At 38.4% G+C, this 21,233-nt stretch overlaps 1 protein-coding gene across 1 annotated transcript in view; it reads left to right on the top strand.

The window, feature by feature from the left end:
• The first annotated feature begins 6,353 nt into the window (after nucleotides 1–6,353).
• Nucleotides 6,354–21,233, top strand: part of LOC115210562 — a 22,099-nt gene continuing 7,219 nt past the window's right edge. Inside the window, exons 1-7 of the mRNA XM_029779164.2 lie at nucleotides 6,354–6,391; nucleotides 7,633–7,702; nucleotides 10,425–10,567; nucleotides 10,902–11,025; nucleotides 14,673–15,565; nucleotides 19,965–20,091; nucleotides 20,572–20,694. Of these exons, the coding sequence (XP_029635024.1) occupies nucleotides 6,354–6,391; nucleotides 7,633–7,702; nucleotides 10,425–10,567; nucleotides 10,902–11,025; nucleotides 14,673–15,565; nucleotides 19,965–20,091; nucleotides 20,572–20,694 (1,518 nt within the window). The remainder of the gene's footprint in view (nucleotides 6,392–7,632; nucleotides 7,703–10,424; nucleotides 10,568–10,901; nucleotides 11,026–14,672; nucleotides 15,566–19,964; nucleotides 20,092–20,571; nucleotides 20,695–21,233) is intronic.

Raw genomic sequence — 21,233 nt, 5'->3', positions numbered from 1 at the left:
AACAAAAGTTTTCCCACAAATATGAAAAGGAAGAAATTTAGCATAGAAACAAATCTACATATACGAATAGGCAACATCAGTTCTGCACAAACTGGAGATACAGAAAGGGGGGGAGCACATGTTGGCGTTATAGAAACTCGGGATCTTTTCGGTTTGACCGGCAGTTTTTAAAAATAATTTCCACGTAACTAAACACTTTTAAACTTCGTATACTGGTAGAATGTGTTTATAAAACATCTTTTTCTCTTGGCTTTATTGAGAAAATTCTATAGTTTGTAAGATATTTGTTGTTTGTTTTTCTTCAATTTCTGCAATTTCAACCAATCAATGACGTCTATTGAGATGAAAACATTCTGCTGCCGTATGAAAATGTCCCTCGTTTAAGAAACAGATTGGGTTTATTTACATTTGTGAAGAAAAAAAAGATACCCTTCCCTCCACCCCTAATCCTAACCCTAACTAACCCTATCCTAACCCTAATCCTAAAACAGATTGAAATGCAATAGATCGATACTAGGGTCATAATTACGTGTGACAATTTCATATGACACCGCTAGAAAAAAACTGCCGTTCAAACCGAAAAGATCCGAAACTCGAATGAAATTGATCGGAACATGATGATGATGATGATGATGATGTGTATAATAATAATAATAATAATAATAATAATAATAATAATAATAATAATAATAATAATGATAAATACCCTCATGTAGTACCAGGCAGTGGCTCTCATGGCTTCTGATCTTAACTGATTGGAAGTGTTATCATGTACATTGTTTTGTCATGGTATAAATGATGGGCTACAGCAAATATTCTGCTCAATTCCACAGATTTGCTTGTCAGTTGCTTGACCTTAACCAGTTGAGCATGTCCCTTAGTGGTTGACAATATGTACATCTCTGATCACGAGCAGTAGTGAGGGGGGCTGTGGCATCATAGCCATGTGTTGAGAGGAATTCTTTTGGGTTTGAATAGTTCACCTCTGGAAACATTGGTGTTTCGTTCAACAACCTTAAACAACCCTTATTCAGGGACTAAACAAGTGTCATCTTAGTCTGCTGGTCGTGGGCAGCTGACACTTTCCATCATACCTAGCAAAATATAATGAGAGTTACTATTAAAAAAATAAAATAATAATAATAATAAGGCCAGCAATTTTGGCAAAGGAACTAAGTCGGATACGTCGACCCTAGTATCCAACTGGTACTTATTTTATCGACCCTGAAAGAATGTTTGGCAGAATTTGAACTCAGAACGTAAAGACGGACGAAATACATTTGACGAAGGTTGTGGATCGATCTGTTCAAGTTGCTGCATGTCAGTGCACCACCAATTAAACACACGATAAAACCCAATCTCTTGTATAGTACCTTCGTAGTTTTATCAGATTCGGGATGAATTCTATATTTTTTGGTCCGATTTGATCCATATCTCCATCCCTTGGCCTGACCAATTTTATTTGTGCAGCTTCTGGACTTACACTTCCTGGCATCATCCTTTGTAAGGGATCTCACCTCTACCTGGCGGCATTCGTTTGAAGCGCTTTTCGGTATTCTCTGCTGAGTTACTTGCTCTGTTTTCCGTTTTTTTTTTATTTATTCCAATCTCTCTCTATATAAAGCTGAAGTTGTCTGTGTATGGCAGGTTTGGTAGCCTTCAACTAACACTTTCTCCTTCGAGACCCTGCGGCGCAAGTTGACCAAAATTGAGAGTATGATAGAAGAAGGCTTGCTCTTCCTTCGGTAGAAGAAAAAATTCAAATCGGACCATGTTAACACCAAAAATTATTTACATAAAAAAGGTGCTTTTTTTTTCTATGAAAATCTCCATTTTTTACGATTTTTTGACTGCTGTGTCGTCATTTTTCGGTGTATTTCAACCAGAAAAATGTTCACTTGAAGAGAATAACAAGCTACATAATGAACATTTTTACTTTTCAAAAATTCCAATTCTAAAGGGTCAAAACAAACCCGAGCAACGCCGGGCGATACTGCTAGTCATTTTATAAGTTACACCTTTCAGATTAGTTTCTTGTTGGATAGATTCTAAAATATTTAATTCGAAATTTCGGTCAAACTTGTAAGGAGGCTCTTAGCATATTTTAATTCTTCAGGAATTAATTTCATTTCTTCCTCCTGTTACACGGCGTTTGCAAACGCATTGTCTTTGGACTCGTTAAATGCGGTGTCTTCATTTCTATTGGTGTTGCTGCTAAGGGTGGTGGCGGTGACGGCGGCGACGGAGGAGGATTTTCGGGTGTCTTTTATCTTCTACATGTTTCAGTAAATGTTTTTAGTCGAATGAAGCGACTCCAGGTCTTGTTTCTTTTAAGCCTAGTACTTACTCTGTCGGTCACTTTTGTCGAATCGTTAAGTTACGGGGACGTAAGGAAACCAACAAAAAGGTGGTAGTCGGAGCACTGGGAATAGTGAGTAAAAACCTTGAGAAGGGAATAGGAACAAATAGAGGCTGCATTAAGGGTGGAGCACTTGCAGAAAACAGCACTGCTTGGAACCGCTCAAATACTCCGGAAGATGCTCGAAAAATAAGGGGTGTTACCTTAGTTCACTGGTAGTGAACAGCTGACACTGTAATACATCTCCAGCGTTAGAAGCTGTGCAAAGGCAATAATAATAATAATAATAATAATAAAATAATAATAATAATAATAATAATAATAATTCTATCTATTTAAGGCACAAGGCTTGAAATTTCGTGGTAGGGGGCTAGTTGATTACACTGACTCCAGTACTCGACTGGTACTTTATTTCATCGACCTCGAAAGGCTACAGGCACAGTCGACCTCGGCAGAATTTAAACTCAGAACGAAAGACGGACGATATGTCTTACAATTCTGTCAGTTAACCGTCTTTATAATAATAATAATAATAATAATAATAATAATAATAATAATAATAAGGATGATAATGATGATGATGATGATAGTTGTGGTGAAGACGCTAATAATGATCACTGTGGTGGAGGTGGGGTGGTTACGATGATGATAATGATGATAATAAAGAACGAACTCGTAAAGGACTTTAGTTTGACGTCAGCTGGGGACGAAGGCAGATCTAGTTACGCAACAGCACCACCGCAACCACTGTCGCCTCTGCTACAACCACCAATAACACCACCACCACCACCACCTTCACCAATGATGACAGCTATTGAAAGACGAACAAAAAGAAAATAGAAGTGAAGGTAAACTGACCGAGTTGGTTTGTGGAAATTGAATATCTCTGTATTAGGTAAAACAACAACAACACAACACTACTACTACTACTACTACTACTACTACTACTACTACTACTACTACTACTTCACCAACACCACCGTATTTATTCGGATGCAACAACCAGAAGACATGCATTAACACCATCTCCACCATCTCAAACCGCTAGAGTTCAATTGGTGCCTGTTTTATCGAATCCGAAGGGATGAAGGGCAAAGTCGACTTCGGCGGAATTTGAACTCAGAACGTAAAGACGGACGAAATGTGACAAACTATGTATATGTGTATGTGTATGTGTGTGTGTGTGTGTGAAGGCGCATGACTTAGTTGTTAAGGTGTTGAACTTATGATTGTAAGATTGTGGTTTCGATTCCTGGACTGGGCGACGAGTTGTGTTCTTGAGCAAAACACTTCATTTCATATTGCTGTTGCTTTAGTCCACTCAGCTGGCCAAAATCAGTAATCTTGCGACTGACCGGCGTCCAGTCCGGGGAGGAATATATTTACGCCAATAAAACCCGGGAAACCGGCCCTATGCTCCTTACAGAGTACTGAGGACTCACCATGTATATATATATATAATATATATATATATATATATATATATATATCTTGTTTAATTATATTTCCTGAGCGCCATACTAATACAATTGTTCGTTTGTTTTCCACCTGCCTTCGTCTTTTGTTTATTTTCATAAAGCTTCCCGTTATATATATATATATATATACACACACACACACACAAGCCCCCCCCCCCCACACGTAGACATGTATCACTTTTACTCTTTTACTTGTTTCATTCATTTGACTTCGGCTATGTTGGAGCACCGCCTTTAGTCGAGCAAATCGACTCCGAGACTTATTCTTTGTATGCCTAGTACTTATTCTGTCGGTTGCTTTTGCTGAACCGCTAAGTTATGGGAACATAAACACACCAGCATCGGTTGTCTAGCAATGGTGGGAGGGCAAGCACAGACACACAAATACATATATATGCATATATAGGACACACAGATACACACACACACACACGTATATATACATATATACGACGGGCTTCTTTCAGTTTCCGTCTACCAAATCCACTCATAAGGCTTTGGTCGGCTCGAGGCTATAGTAGACGATACTTGCCCAAGGTACCATGCCGTGGGACTGAACCCGGAACCATGTGGTTGGGTGCACAATAAACTGCGGAAATCAGAACGATGACTTGCATATTCAGTCTTTACACGTTGGGGCTAATTCGAACGTGAATACGACAATCGCTGTTGTAGTTCAGCTGACCTGTGATCAGAATTATTCTGGTCGTGATCACTCCGTTTTCACAAGTAATATTCGTAGCCACTTTAACATGGCTGTCCATTCGAGCAGACTCTCCTGCGATTTTTTAACCCCAAGAAGACTTCTCCTTTAGCAGGCTAACGATACACAGCTGTATCCGATGAAATTGCGAGCAGGGGAGCGAACCTCTACCATCTCCTAGCGACAAGACCAGTAAACCAGTCCTGGTTTCAGGCTATTTCTGTCACTTCTTAGGACTGGACACCTCGTGGTTTGCTGTAACACTTTCGAATCCATAATAAACGTATTGTAGAACAATCAAGATAGTAAATGGCTATTGTAACACCTTGTGGTTCGTTTGTATTAAGTAATATTCAGAAAATTCTGCCGTGTCCCCATAGATTTCTTTTCTTACTTAATATCACATTTCTAATGATTCTCCGACAACAGGAATTTTGTTGTCTCCGACTGAAGGTCGTCCTGTTGAATGGTTTCTACGTAGATTATATTCAAACTCTGTTACGGTACATAAAAACGCATTATTATATAAGTCCACCATTGTCCTCGTAATCTTCACAAAGCTGCTACGACAAAAGAGGTAACAGTTCTAATAATACGCCACGACAATGTACAAAATTGTATTCAAAATTTGTATTCATTCACATCTTAAACGTAACAGTACTTACTGAGTTACGTTCTTTGGTTAGTGATTAAATATATGTGGCGAGGCCATGCTGGAGCATCTATCTATCGATTTAGTTTACTGTACCGTTAAGGTAAGATCGAGAAACAAGGTACTCAATCTAGTGAGAAACAAATATTTCATGTGCGCAGTTCCAGGATACGAACTACTAATAGTTTAGTTCTATATTTGAGAGATGACGAATTATGTACATTATTTACATTCTTTACATTTGACGGATATTTGTTCTCATCTTTGTTGTTAACAAGTTTCGGCTGATATACCCTCCATCGAAAAATACCTTAGGAATGAGAACCCAGGTTAGAAATTTCGCTATGTTGCGGGGATGTAAACATACCTACACAGGTTGTCAAGTAGTGGTGGTAGGCAAACACACACACTCACACGGGATTCTTTCAGTTTCCGTCCAACAAATCCACTCATAAGGCTTTTGTCGGTTCGAGTCTATAGTAGAATGTAGTTAAATTATTAATCAATATCATCGCCATGTTCTAACTCGACGAGCTAGCAAAATGGGCAAAATGCATATCGACATTTCGTCCGTATTTACGTTGTGAGTTCAAATTCCACCTTTTGGGGTCGATAAAATAAGTACCAGGTGAGCATTGCGTACCAGTGCATAACTGGTACTTAATTTATCGACCCCGAAAGGATGAAAGGCAAAGTCGACCACGGCGGAATTTGAACTCGGAACGTAACGACAGACGAAATCCCTATTTCTTTACTACCCACAAGTGGCTAAACACGGAGAGGACAAACAAGGACAGACAAAGGATTAAGTCGATTACATTGACCCCAGTGCGTAACTGGTACTTAATTTATCGGCCCCGAAAGGATGAAAGGCAAAGTCGACCTCGGCAGAATTTGAACTCAGAACGTAACGGCAGACGAAATACGGCTACGCATTTCGCCCGGCGTGCTTACGTTTCTGCCAGCTCGCCGCCTTATTGCTAAGTCATATATATAAGCCATCAAAGCAGCTAAAGTTCTTTCTAGAATTTTCGAAGTCATTCACACGAGATAAAATCTGGGTCATGCATGACGTCATTGTGTCGTTCGTAATTCAGAACGAGGCTGACTTAATTAAAGATGGCTTCTTAATATCAACACTAAAATTTAATATATGACACAATGGGGCGTCGAGAAGATATTGATTTTACACAACTCTGGTTTGATTATTAGGGACGAAATATGGGGAACACCCTGTTCATTAAGTTCTTTCATTAGTTTATTCGGAAATAACAAGTCTACAAGTCATAGAAAAAAATGTCATTATGTCTAGATTTGTGCAAAGTTGTGTGCGTGTGTGTGAGATGACTCGATTAAGAAGAAATAGCAGCTAAATCTACGTCAAATCACAAATTACTCTCTTAATAAGATGTCTAGTTTGATAGTGTAGTCGTCGACCCACTGTGTATGGTAAAAAGAAAAATGTTGGTGCTGGAATGCTTTGGTGATTGGTATTGTGGAATAGAAAGGCGACGAGCTGGCAGAAACGTTAGCACGCCGGACGAAGTGCGTAGCCGTATTTGGTCTGCCGCTACGTTCTGAGTTCAAATTCTTCCGAGGTCGACTTTGCCTTTTATCCTTTCGGGGTCGATAAATTAAGTACCAGTTACGCACTGGGGTCGGTGTAATCGGCTTAATCCGTTTGTCTGTCCTTGTTTGTCCCCTCTGTGTTTAGCCCCTTGTGGGTAGTAAAGAAATAAGTATTGTGGAATAGAATTGACATCAGGTTATACAACAGCAGCTGTAACAAGAGCGCAGCAGCAGCAGCAGCAACAACAACAACAGCTATTCATCAACTCAGTTGGTAAAGAGTTATTCTTGTTTAGGGTTGGGGTTTGTGGTCAGAGTTAACAGCGTTTCATCACACACACACACACGCGCGCGCGCACACATGCACACATACGCACACACTCACGCATACACACATGTATGGATACATACATTCACACACACACACACACACACACACACACACACACACACCACACACACACACATATATATATATATATATATATATATATGATAATAATTTGAGGGAATGTTATTCCAAACTTGCAGGGAAAAATTCAGTTTAGAAATACTAAATCAAATTTCACAAAATATAATATATATATAAATTAGAAATTTATATATTATTTTTTATCTTATATTTAATATTTCTATTATATGTAATTTTCTAGATGGTGTAATTTAATTTTTCATTTTGAATTGATAAAAGGTGGGTTTTTTCTCTAATTTATATATATATGTATGTATATATTAGAGGAAAAAGGCCCAAAACACCAAGACAGGACGAGTATCTCAAATCATTTAGAATATAAAATTAGAGTATGGTGAATCTGAGGTAATTAACCAATTAGTTAATTAATCAATTAATTAATTATTGGATGTCTTACAGCTGTTTCTGCGATATTCCAAATGATAGGTTAGCATCGTCATACACTGGATATTCCGTCATTAGAGACAGGGTGAGTATGTATGAAAGTTCTAGGCAGGGAATTCATAGTTTACAAAGCAATAAAATAGTAGATAGAAGAAAAGTAAAGCAGTTGATAGAAGAATAACGAGTAAAGAATAAAGAGATTAATAGAATAAAGAGTAAAGAATAAAGAATAGAAGAATAAAGAGTAAAGAGAAAGAGAATAAAGAGTAAAGAGATAGAAGAATAAAGAGTAAAGAGAAAGGAGAATAAAGAGTAAAGAGAAAGGAGAATAAAGAGTAAAGCAGTCGAAAGAAGAACACAGAGAGGAGAATAAAGTTCACAGCTCATCTTTTTCCAGAGAGTATGGACGTTGGTCCGTACTTCCGTGAAGGTACATGTCCTTAAGTATAATCACAGGTAAATCCAGGTAATATTTTGGAAGAATTTTGACTGTTGCGTTCATGTTGAAGGAATAAATCAATTGATCTATTCTTTCAACATTTAATCTCCGACATTTGATCTTCAACACTTGATCTATTCTTTCAACATGAATGCAACATTCAAAATACTTCCAAAATACTGCTGAAGGGACCCCAGCTATTCTGTTATTTCCCTGACAACAGGACCAGCCATTTTTACGGATGGGTTTGTATCAAGAAGGAACCATCGATGTACAACACATCTGGCTGTTTTATCTTCGAGTCGAAAATCTTTGCTTTGACTGACCGGCCTCTTCTATATTTCATTCTGTGTATGCTTTAAGGGTGACCTTTAAAGATACTTAAAGGGTGATCTCCTCTATAAAATAATTCTTTTAAGACCGCTGAAGCTTTCTCGCACGACAGCAGAAGCGAAGTATATATAATAATGCGGTCAACGGTGTGTATAACCAAATTTCCTGGAGCCAAAATTGAGAAGTGTATAGGCGTAGAAAACCTGAGTTTCCTGTCTGCATCTATTTTAATCCTTAAGGTCGGCTGAAGCTTATTGACACAACATGCTTTTTTTCCGCTGAGGACGAGTGTAGCCTATTGACACACTGCTAAATTGTGAAGAAGACGGGTGTATATAAGCCACATTTGCGTTATAAACTGATTATCATCCATTTCCCCCCATATTTTTTGCGTCTTACACGAAAAGACTTGCTATTTATACCCGGCCTTAAAGCGTTAAAGGCATAATAACGATACAAAAGTACAACTAACCATCAGGAACCTACACCATATACCCTATCCTGTCTTGTATTTTGTCAACACCTTATCCAGGTATATAAACATTAATTCTTTTATATAATAATGCGGAAAGATTACGAAAGAGTTAATTTATTTTCCCACTGACTCAATTAAAATTCAAAGCTATCAAACGATTTCGGAATAGTTTAATATTTAATGGTGCTACCTGTTAATTTAGTGGCGTGAATGTATAATTAATGAATATCGAACAGATATCTCTTTCTTGTGTATAACGCACAAATATTTCGTTGCATCTAAACTCGTGTAAAGTTTAGCTCTAATGTCTAATCGTGAGAATTTTGTTGGTGAGTTAAATACTATAAAATATTGATGAAAACTGAAAGTAAAACAACAACAAGAGCAATAATTTGCTGAACATGAAATATTCATAGAATCAAAATATCACATATATAGAGTTACTTCAAAAATTTACTTAATTGTCCCAACTTATTGGCACGTGTTGATGTTTATACTCGGTGTCTTTCATGTTAGTGATGCTCCAGTATTTTCATGCTTACGTTATCCCATATTTTTAGGAATAACGTTGTTCTGCTTCCCAAATACTGTCACATTTTGATGCTAACGATGTCCCATATACTAATACTGCTTTATATTGGTTTCAAATTTTTGCACAAGGCCAGCAACCGGGTGGGTAAGTCGATTACATCGACCTCAGTACACAACTGGTACTTATTCTATCGACCCCCGAGATTATGAGAAGCAAAGTGTTAATTCATTGTAAAAACAAGGCGGCGAGCTTGGCAGAAACGTTAGCACGCCGGGCGAAATTTTGCTGTTTTTTTTTTTTTTTTGCATCAGCCAATATTCCATTGTTATGAAACGAATTCGAATCCCTCCGTGACAGCTGAAACCGTTTTTTCGCTACAACTAAAAAAAACAAAAACAATTGCAGTGTGGAAGGTGTTTATAAGCCATTTAAGAAACACACAAAAACCGTTAGATTCATTTCAACATTTAAATTTAATTTGTCAAAATATTTTCGTCGCTTTGAGACCGCGACCTGTTCACTGACAAATTTCTGTGCTGCGTCAAAATTTTGATGCAGCACAGAATTTTATCAGTGAACAGGTCGCGGTCTCAAACAGGTCGTGGTGGTGGTGGTGGTGGTGGTGGTAGCGCTGGTGGACACAAACACACATAATGGGCTTCTTTCAGTTTCCGCCTACCGAATCCACTCACCAGGCTTTGGTCAAACCGAGGCTATAGTAGAAGACACTTGCCCAAGTTGTCACAGAGTTGTATCGAACCCGGAACCATGTGGATGGCAAGCAAACGTCTTACCGCTCAACCATTCCTGCGTTGCCTTTCATTCTTTCGGGGGTCGATAAATAAAGTACCAGTTTCGCACTGGGGTCGATGTAATCGACTTAATCCCTTTGTCTGTCCTTGCTTGTCCTCTCTATGTTTAGCCCCTTGTGGGTAGTAAAGAAATATATTTATAATTCTCGTCTCATTTCGGTGGAATTCAATATTTTTGTTATTTCTTTTTTCTTCTCTTTTCTTGCATTCTTTCAGTGGAATGATTCGAAGCGAGGTATTACAAGTGGGTTTGTGGTTTCTGGTTTCGCCGCTGGGGCATTCATCCTCAACCAAGCTATAACTGCCATTCTGAACCCAAACAACGACTCTCCTACATTAGAGAGTAGCAGTGGAGAAAGGTAAGGCAACTCAGCTTTATTTATTTTTTAATGGAGTCATATATTATAATGGAGTCATATAATTATTGCAGCTTTTTTTCAATAAATTTTATTCAACACAAAATTTAAACAAAACGCCAAACAGAAATTGAAGTAGATGGTGAATATGCTACGGAACAATCATTTGAAAATGTTTTTGTTTGTCTGTGCATGTGTATGAATGTATGCACTTAGATATATATGTATTATATATATGTATTATATATGTGTGTATATATTATGTATACATATGTGTATGTGAGTGTGTGTCTGTGTGTAAGTTTATATTAACCGATTCCTGTATTTTTTTATTTAGATATTTCCAGCAGACCGATATCCTCGACCGTGTACCGGCCATCTTTTGGATGTTGGGCTCCGTTTATGCTTCCATGCAGCTGATCGGGGTTTTGCTGTTAAAAAGACCGAAACTTAAAAAAAAGGTCAGTTCCTTTATTAGAAGAAACGTGCAAGAATTCTTAAATTTCAAATATAACCTCTTCGCCTTTCTACCTCCCCTCTCTTTCTCTTTCCCTCCACTCCCTCTCCCTCTCTTCTCTCTCACTCCCTCTCTTCTCTCTCACTCCCTCTCTTCTCTCTCACTCCCTCTCTTCTCTCTCACTCCCTCTCTTCTCTCTCACTCCCTCTCTTCTCTCTCACTCCCTCTCTCCCACCCCTCTCTAAATTCCTATCTCTCCTCTCCCCTCTCTCCCTTATCCTCTCTCCTTCCTCTCCCCTACCCTCTCTCCCTTACCCTCTCTCTCCTCCTCCCTTCCCCCTTCTCCCCTATCTCCCTCCCCCTCTGTCCTCTCTAACCTCTCTCCCTCCTATCCTCTCTTTCCCTTCTCTCCCTCCTCTCCCTCTCTACCCTCTCGCAGTCCTTCCTCTCCCTTCCTCCCTCTGGATGCAAATGTGTCTATGACTATGTAGTTATAAGATGTTTTGGCACAGCCGTTTTGGCGCTGCTTACTTGGCACCGCCTATTTGGCGTCACTGATTCATCACTGACTTATTTGACATCAGACGTTTGAATATTTCCCTCATTCTTTCCTTCCCTCTTTCTTTTTATCTTTCTCTCTGTCTATGTGTGTGTGAACATCTAGTTATGCTTGTGCGTACGAAGAGAGAGAAAGTGTTTATGCTAATCATGTTAAATTAATAAATCGTAATCTCTCTCTACGTCAAGGCGGTGATCTGGCAGAACCGTTACCACACGCCGGACAAAATACTTCTTTCTCTTTTATTTCTCATTTACTTGTTTCGGTCATTTGACTGCGGCCATGCTGGAACACCGCCTTTAGTCGAGCAAATCGACCCCAGGACTTATTCTTTGGAAGCCTAGTACTTATTCTATCGATCCTTTTGCCGTACCGCTAAGTTACGAGGACGTAAACACACCAGCATCAGTTGTCAAGCGATGTTGGGGGTACAAACACAGACACACAAACATATACACACACATACATATATACATATATACGACCGGCTTCTTTCAGTTTCCTTCAACCACATTCACAGACAAGGCTTTGGTCGGCCCGAGGCTATAGTAGAATACACTTGCCCAAGGTGCAACGCAGTGGGAATGAACCCAGAACCACGAGGTTGGTAAACAAGCTACTTACCACACAGCCACTCCTGCGCCTACTTAGCGACATTCCGTCTGTCTTTATGTGTATTGGTTAGGCAAACGTTGAAGAATGTCACAGATAGACGACTGAAATCAATAAACTTTCTTAAATTGATGAAGTAATTAAAGACATCAATTTTTGTTCAATAAGAGTTAGTCAGAAGAGGACGGATGACATTGATAACCATTTTAAGGGACTCTTGACTGTCGGGAGGAAAGAAGGAAGATATAATTAGACAGAAAGCCTTTTACGATTATTTGTAATTGAATGGAATCCATTCAAAGTAACCAATGTTTCTCTAGCACCCAATAATAGAAACGGTTCCTGATAGATTAACGAGCAGGTACTCTCATTCAAAAGAAGAGGAGACAAATGTTTAAGGTGATGTACTGTGAGACTGGTGGAGGCACATGGCCTAGTGGTTAGAGCAGCGGACTCGCAGTTGAGGGATCGCGGGTTCGAATCTCAGACCGGACGATGTGTGTGTTTATGAGCGGAATACCTAAATTCCACGCGGCTCCGGCAGAAGGTAATGGCGAACTTCTGCTGACTCTTTCGCCACAACTTTCTCTCACTCTTTCCTCCTGCAACTTGCAGCTCACCTGCGACGGACCGGCGTCCCGTTCGGGTGGGGAACCTATACGCCAAGGAAACCGGGAAACCGGCCCTTATGAGCCAGGCGTGGATCGAGAAGAAACAAACAAAACAAACAAACAGTGAGACTGAATCCAGAGTAATGTTGTTGCAAAGCGAACAATTTAACCACACACATTTCTGCAATAGCTATTGTCCCAATTTCAGTAACTAGTTGTCAAAATATCGAATTGTATCAAAGTCCTGCATCCTCTGCCATTATTTCGGCAGTCGTACAAGTAATACAACAGAATTCACTGTCAATACTACACAATATTGTGATTGTATTTTGTTAAACAAAACAAAGGACAATAGAAGAGCATTTGCTTAACATGCGTGGGGGGCACGGCTTGCCGAATGGACAGGGTACTGTAATAAGACAACGGAAAAACGCTAGTTAGGTCACCTGTTTCTTTTCTCTCTTGCCATGTATGTATGTATGTATGTATATATGTATGTATGTATGCATGTATGTATGTATGTATGTATGTATGTATGTATGTATGTATGTATGTATGTATGTATGTATTTCAGGGTTTATAAAATTGTGTATAGATAAATATATTAGTCCATTCAATTCTAACATGGTTTGATTTTCAAACTTCGTTTTCGTAAATTTTGCTATTTTACTATATCAAATATTACATTGTAAGGCGGCGAGCAGGCAGAATCGTTAGCACGCCGAGCAAAAGGCTTAGCGGCATTTCGTCCGTTTTTACGCTCTGATTTAAAATTTCACCGAGGTGGACTTTACCTTTCATCCTTTAGGAATATATATATATATATATATATATATATATATAAATATAGGAATGGTATTATTAAAATACCATCACGTGTGGTAAGCGAATTATCAGCCGTACAGACAAATTAATAAAATATATACATACAATTTTAGATAAGTACAAATATACACAAGGGTACTACATGAATACCTATATCGCTAATGATAGAAATCAAAAACTACTTCTGTACCACCGAATAGTCACAAATGTATTACAGACATGATGGGAAAAAATATCAGTGAACAATAATAATGTCTTACCTCAAATGGGTCAGAACAAGTAAATGCTGGTCAACCTGGTACCAGTTTCGAAATTTAGCGCCAAATAGGTGCCTGATTTCTCATCAGCCAAAGTCCGCCAACTAAATTACTACTAACATTCTCCCCCATATATATATATATATATATATATATATATTATATATATATATATATATATATATATATATATATATATACATATATATTTCCTATAGATAGATAGATAGATAGATAGATAGATAGAAGATAGATAGATAGATAGATAGATAGATAGAGATAGATAGATACTTTATCTTTTAGTTAACAAGGATACCGTTGGTTTCGTGCTGAAAATTCTCAGCAATTATCAGATTTGCCACATAGAACGTAGTTACTCATCTCCATCTTGCATGCGAATACAACGAAGCTACATGATATTATTCCAAAATCCCGCACAGTCTCGTGTAAATTTGCTGCATTTTAATCCAAGACGGAGACGAGTTCTAATTCCCATGTGTCAGTCCTGATAGTTTCTGACAATTCCAGGCATGAAACCAATGGTAGCCTTGTTAACCCACAAATAAAGAATATTTATCCACCAATGCGGCGTTGAAAACTCGTTCGCACTGTTCAACATTACCGTATGTATATATATATATATATATATAGACAGATTGATAGATAGATAGATAGATAGATAGATAGATAGATAGATAGATAGATAGATAGATAGATAGATAGATAGACAGACAGACATCTATGTTCGCAACATGTTACTCATATATTTATTCATTTATTTGTTCAGGAACAAATTATCACAGTGAGTATGACAGTTTCACTGGCGGAACGTCAAAGTCATCTTCAACGTAAGCAAAGGGCGTCGAGTCGTCTGGAGGCAATCAACGCCATGAATAAGCTGGATGATAGCATCGAGAGGAGAGTGTCAGAGTTAAGTGTTGCTAATTCCGATGGATCCTATGAAGTGCTGCCAGCTACGACGATCAACATTTCGAAAGAAGGAACTTACGAAAACGTTTCGTCTTCTCGACGAAATTCTCTCGATTCAGACGACGACAACAATTACAACACGGTCCACTCTACATATTCCACGACCACCATAGTTCCGTATGAGCTGCAGTCGGAACATGACAACCCGTCGTTCGTTCCCGACTACGAGGTGGACGGCAGCATGGCGGATTTGGATGGTAATAAACGTGGCGTGGGTGATGGCGGCGATAATTCTGATGACGATGATTTTAATGACGGTGGAACTTTCGGAAACCTACGATCATCGCCGACTATTTCTAGGAAGCCGAAGAAGAAGAAATCTGTTTGTATCAACGAAGCGTCTGATGAGAATAATCCTGAAACGACATCAGTTACTACTGAGAATATTAACACTAGCAACTCCATTACAACGCATGATACTTTAGCAAATAATATTAATACTAATACAACAGAGACTGATGGTGACCCCATCGATATGGTGCCAATGGGCAAAAAACGACGCTTCAGCGGTGTTGCTGAAAAAGACATTGAAACAATGAGCTCCGGTGTTGCACCTCATAAAGTCCACTTTGATATTTCGGCCGACCAAAGACGGAGACCCTCAACAGCCGAGAGGTTGGTGCTGGAATTCAGAAGGCTCAGTCGACGACTAAGTGTTCCGGAATTTGTTTTCAGAAATATTTTCGGAAAGTGAGTAATTCTTCTTTCTCTTTAAAAAGTATCTAGCTAATGTAATTTTTGCTGCTGCTGCTACTGCTTCTGTTGATCTTCTTGTCAGTCTCTTCCTCTTCTTTTATTTTCCTCCTCTTCTTCTTCTTCTTCTTCTTCTTCTTCTTCTTCTTCTTCTCGTCCTCCTCCTGCTTGACGACGATCAATACGTCCAGACACTAGAAGCTTGATCGTGGGAACACTGCATTTAAATGCTCTAAAAGCCAGTACAAACCAATGTGAAAATTGATGAAATGCTATTCTACTAGATATTGAAACGCTCGTAACCTTTAACATATCCATGTAATACCATCATCTTCATTCTTTTGTTTGTTTACCATATATATATATATATGTGTGTGTGGTGTGTGTGTGTGTGTGTGTGTGTGTGTGTGTGTGGTGTGTGTGTGTGCATGTATATGTACATATACATACACATACACACACACACACACGTGTTTTTATTGTTATCATACAATAGATAGATTACAGTATCGTTTTTATTTATTAAAAGTGACCTTGGCATGATAGTGTTTAGTATTGCGTCGAAACAGTCGCAATAAAGTTATGTAAATAAGTATGCAGTTACAAATTTAAATAAGCTTGGGGAACAAATGCAATCATTAATGGCTGAAAATACTAAAATAAACACCTCATTGAGAAGTCACCTGCTAAAATGAAACCTATGGTCTAGAAAGAAAACAATCTGTTTTCCAAAGAAAATATTACCTTGATGGCAAGGTCGTCCTCGTCGTGTTTGTTGCTGTTGCAGTTGTAACAATTAGAATTCAACTTTTTCAGAACACAAACGTGTCCAGTTCTGACACACGCTTTCTGAATCAAAACCCTGATCAAACATGTACACACACACACACACACACACACACACACACACACACACACACACAAATTAATTACTAGATTGATCAATAAATAAAATAACCTATTTCGCAGGAACTTGTTCCTACCACTTCAATGCTATGATATTGATACACTTTTTTCCTCCACCAAATCGATTGTCAGTGATTGGCAAAACAAACGATGTATTTTGACAATTAAACCTTTTCTCTTTCACTCACTTTCCTTCTTTATCATTGAAAAAGCAAAAAGAAATAAGCTGAAGTTTTTGATTGCCAGTCACTAGACGGAGAAAGTAACAAGCAGACGACTCTTCCTTACGTTTGCAGCCGACATTTTGTCTCCCTTTTCAATGTAGAAAAATGTGCAAATTACTATCGTGTTTCTTGTTTGCCTGGTCTCTTGTTCACTTGTGTGATTACCATTGTTTCCACGATTCCATCTCTCTAATGGTTTCTGCAATTGTCAAATTAACTTGCTTCTACATTCTCTCTTCCTTCACCTATTTTCCATTCCCGCTCTCTTCCTCTTCTTCTCCCTCTTACTATTCTCTCTTGCCCGCACTCCTCTCTCTATTTCTCTTTCTCGCTTTGTCCACAAAATTATCTTTATTTATCTGCCTATCTCTCCTTTCCTCCGCCAGTCTCCCTAGTCATCTATTTATACATGTCTCCCTAACCCTATTTATCCAGTAACTGGCGACATTGCAGAATCATAACAGTGTCGGATAATATACCATGCAATATTTAATCTGACTCTCTACGCTCTGAGATCAAATCCTGCTGAGGTCAACTTTGGCTTTCCTCAGCTCCAATGCACTCAATCGTCGTCTTCCACTTATTTTCACGATCTTTATGTAAATATGTTCCTTAGATATTTTTATGCGTTTCAGTTCCAAGGCTGTGACCATGCTGGGGCAACGCCAGTGTTATCACCTTTTCAATGAACATTCTTATGTGACTGGCTTTTGGTGAAGGAGGGAGCTCGATATTGCTACCCCCTTTTGACTTTCTTGCCGTGATGTAGATTTACCTGGGACCTTGGACCACAGGAGGTTGTTGATTCATGTAAAAATCTACCCCTACTCCATGTAGACCTCTCAGCTGTTTTGATCAGATATTAAATAGCCGTGGGCCCTTGAATCCCGAGCTCTTGCAGTACATGGTCCTCGCTCTAGACAGGGTAGCTGGGACCATTGGATCCATGTAGTGACGATCAGTTCGGGGTCTGGTATAGATTAGTTATTTGCTGGTATAGGTTACTCAAAGAAAAATGGGGAGGCGGCTATGATTGCCAAACGACACATTTAAACACGAACTGATGTTGGATAACAGAATAATCTTCGTATCATTACAGTTCATATATCAAAGAGCATTATTGTCTGAGTTTCTATTTTATTCCTCAATCTAACTATTAGAAGAAATTGAATTTGCCTTACCAGTTTTTACTTGGGCGAATTCCTTCCACTCTATTATGTTCTTTAAATCAGTGTGCTGAGAATATGTAACAGAAATTTTACCAATATTGTGGATGTAGGAATTTACACGGATGAATGTCAACTGGAATTATACAGTTATAATCTTTAATTACGTGGCAAGGCAGATGTTCATATGCATATTATTTTTTTTAGTGTTTTCCATATTCGATATTGTGAGTAGCAAACTGAGGAATTGATAAGTTCTTGTTCCACCTGGCAGTCTGTAAGCAGGTACCATAGAGAAGATCTATTTTGTTGTTTTGAGACGATAAAAGTACTACCTACCCAGTCTCGCTTCTAACCCGAGCATACCATTCTACAATGGTCTGGAATAATACAATGAATGTTTAACAAAGATCTCGTTTGAGTTCACAGAAATTTCTGTAGACTTGAGTCGTGATTCGTGTTAATCGATTGAAGAATATATGACAAATGCAGTCGAAAAGTATTTTTCAAAATAACATAAAATGGTGAACGATGATTAATTTGGTGAGTTATACGTTTGAAATATGGTGACTTTTCGTCTGTCTTTACGTTCTGAGTTCAAATTCCACCAAGGTCGACTTTGCCTTTCATCCTTTCGGGGTCGATAAATTAAGCACCAGTTGCGCAGTGGGGTCGATCTTGTCCACAGGTCACCTCCCCAAAAATTTCGAGCCTTGTGCCTAGAGTAGAAATGAATATGGTGACTACAGGATGTTGTTTGATGATTCGTGAGTTTTCATTTTTGTGATCATAACTCACAGACAATATTGATGCGGAAAACTGGTTCATCTTGATTTGAAAATCACAATTAGTCCTTTCTAAATTGGAGAGACTCTATATATCTGGCCTTATTTCATATCGAAGCACAACGTTCATTTTTCATCTGGCTCAGGACTGACCTGTTTAAACAACTGCATCACATTCACAGCCACCCCTTCCACTAGACAATCACCCCCACCACCAAGCACAGCCACCACCACAACTAGCAACAATAGAATGAGCGACACTAATGAGCTAAAGGAGATTTTTATGGTCATTTGACCTCCAAGAAATGTAGAATGCGATCTTTAATGTGTTATTATGTCTGAATGAAAGACATGAATAAAATAGAAACTCAGACAATAAGGTTTTTTGATATATGAACTGTAATGATACGAAGATATTCTGTTGCCCTACATCAGTGAGTTCGTGTTTAAATATGTCGTTTGGCTATCATAGCCGCCTCCCCATTTTTCTTAGAGTAACCTATACCAATAAATAACTAGTCTATACCAGCCCCCGAACTGATCATCACTACATGAATCCAATGGTCCCAGCTCTCTTGTTTAGAGCGAGGACCATGTACTGCAATAGCTTGGGATTCAAGGGCCCACGGCTATTTAATATCTGATCAATATTTAATATCTTATTTCTTTATTGCCCACAAGGGGCTAAACATAGGGGGTACAAACAAGGACAGACAAAGGGATTAAGTCGATAAGATGGACCTCAGTGCACAACTGGTACTTAATTTATCGACCCCGAAAGGCTGAAAGGCAAAGTCGACCTCGGCGGAATTTGAACTCAGAACGTAAAGATAGACGAAATACCGCTAAGAATTTCGCCCGGGACGCTAACGTTTCTGCCAGTTCGATGTCTTTAATATCTGATCATATTAAACAACAATAGCATCTTCAAAGATCCAACGATGGAGCCTTTACATGGTCACTGAATGTGCTAGAAATAGCGGTCAAGTTCCCCTCAGATAATATCCTTTGGTCTGAAAAAAAAAAAAGGAAACTCGAGGAGAATGTAGACCCTTTAACAGTAATTGGAAAAGATGTCATGGACACGATTGGAATGTTTTGATTAAATGTTTCTATTTCGTAATGACTGACTTGAGATTAAACAACAACAGAAACAACAAAAATATTTTAGTTTGTTATGTTCGATCCTGTTCCTGCCTACACCGAATTCTTGTTACTAAATTTACTAAAATCCATGGTGACCATTTCGAACAGATGTTTGAGTCTATTCAAAAATATGGAAGCCTCACTGAAATATTTCCCAATATATTTACAGATCAAACAGTCGTCGAGAGAGGATAATGCGGCCTTTACGGTTATTTAAAACAAAGACATTCTACAAATTATGGTTTATTTTCGTACTTAATGGACAGGGGATTGCCTTTATGTTAACTCTTTGGAAGGTAAGTCTTGTGGTAAAATTTATTTTACTGAACAATGAAAAATACGATTCCTTTCTAATCAGATTGAAACGGTTCATAACGCTCACTTACATCGTGATATTACGAGTCGAAGGCGGAGTTTATATGTGGTAGCTTAGCCTGCTAGAAATAACTGCGAAATTACTTGAAAAATGCATTCTTAAAAAAAGGAGACACTAGATGATATAAATATATATATATAAACGTATGTATGCTTGTATGTGTATATAACGATGTGTATGTGTGACTCCATCTAAGAATATCTGAAGAAGGAATTTTATTCTGAAATATTATCAGACTATGGATGACTAAATTACAAAAGGAATATATCCCATTGTTTATATTATAGTGCATTGTTGTACCATTCAAAACTTTTCATTCTTTATAAACAATAGACAATGCTTCAAGCGAACTACAATACTCTCGTATATATGTATGAATAAAACTCTGTTTTTCCCACAGGCTTACGGTCAAACGTTCATCAACGATGACTTCTTCCTGTCAACAGTCGGCGCATGCTCATCACTGTTCAACGCGTTTGGAAGAATCACGTGGGGTATTGTGGCAGACAAGTTTACCTTCAGAGTAAGTGTTTTGCCGGTATTTACTTATTTTATCCCTTTAGTTTTGTAGGGATCACAGTCGTTGTTGTTGTTGATGGTGGTGTTGGTGTTGTTTTTCTTATAACCATTCAACTTATTCCTCACATTACTCCCTGTATGGTTCCAAATTGTGACTTTCTGTTTAGAACTGCGTCCCTTTGTTCCATTGTGACTTCTTTCTGTGTTCCTTAAATATGTCTTTGTCGTAAGACCTTTTGTAGAGGAACGTCGGAGACGTATTCACTGTTACCACCATAATAATGAGCGCCTCCTCCCTCCCTCTAACAGGTCTGCATCATCAATAAACAAGATAAATCTTGTGTTAACCATTTATTTTAGCGTTTTGCAACATTTTGTTAGTAGCAGGTTAGTGAAAATTTTATTCGACTAAGATCGGGTCTCAACTGAGTTTATTGCATGCATGTAGAGGTATTGAAAACATTCATGTTTATTTACACACACTTGTGGACACTCACACATATACACACATATAACTACATATATTCATAAAAGTAAACACAT

Source organism: Octopus sinensis, linkage group LG4 (assembly GCF_006345805.1).
Source record: "Octopus sinensis linkage group LG4, ASM634580v1, whole genome shotgun sequence".
Taxonomy (NCBI): Eukaryota; Metazoa; Mollusca; class Cephalopoda; order Octopoda; family Octopodidae; genus Octopus; species Octopus sinensis.
The sequence above is the reverse complement of the archived record's forward strand: the minus strand, read 5'-3'. Positions and strand labels throughout refer to the sequence as shown.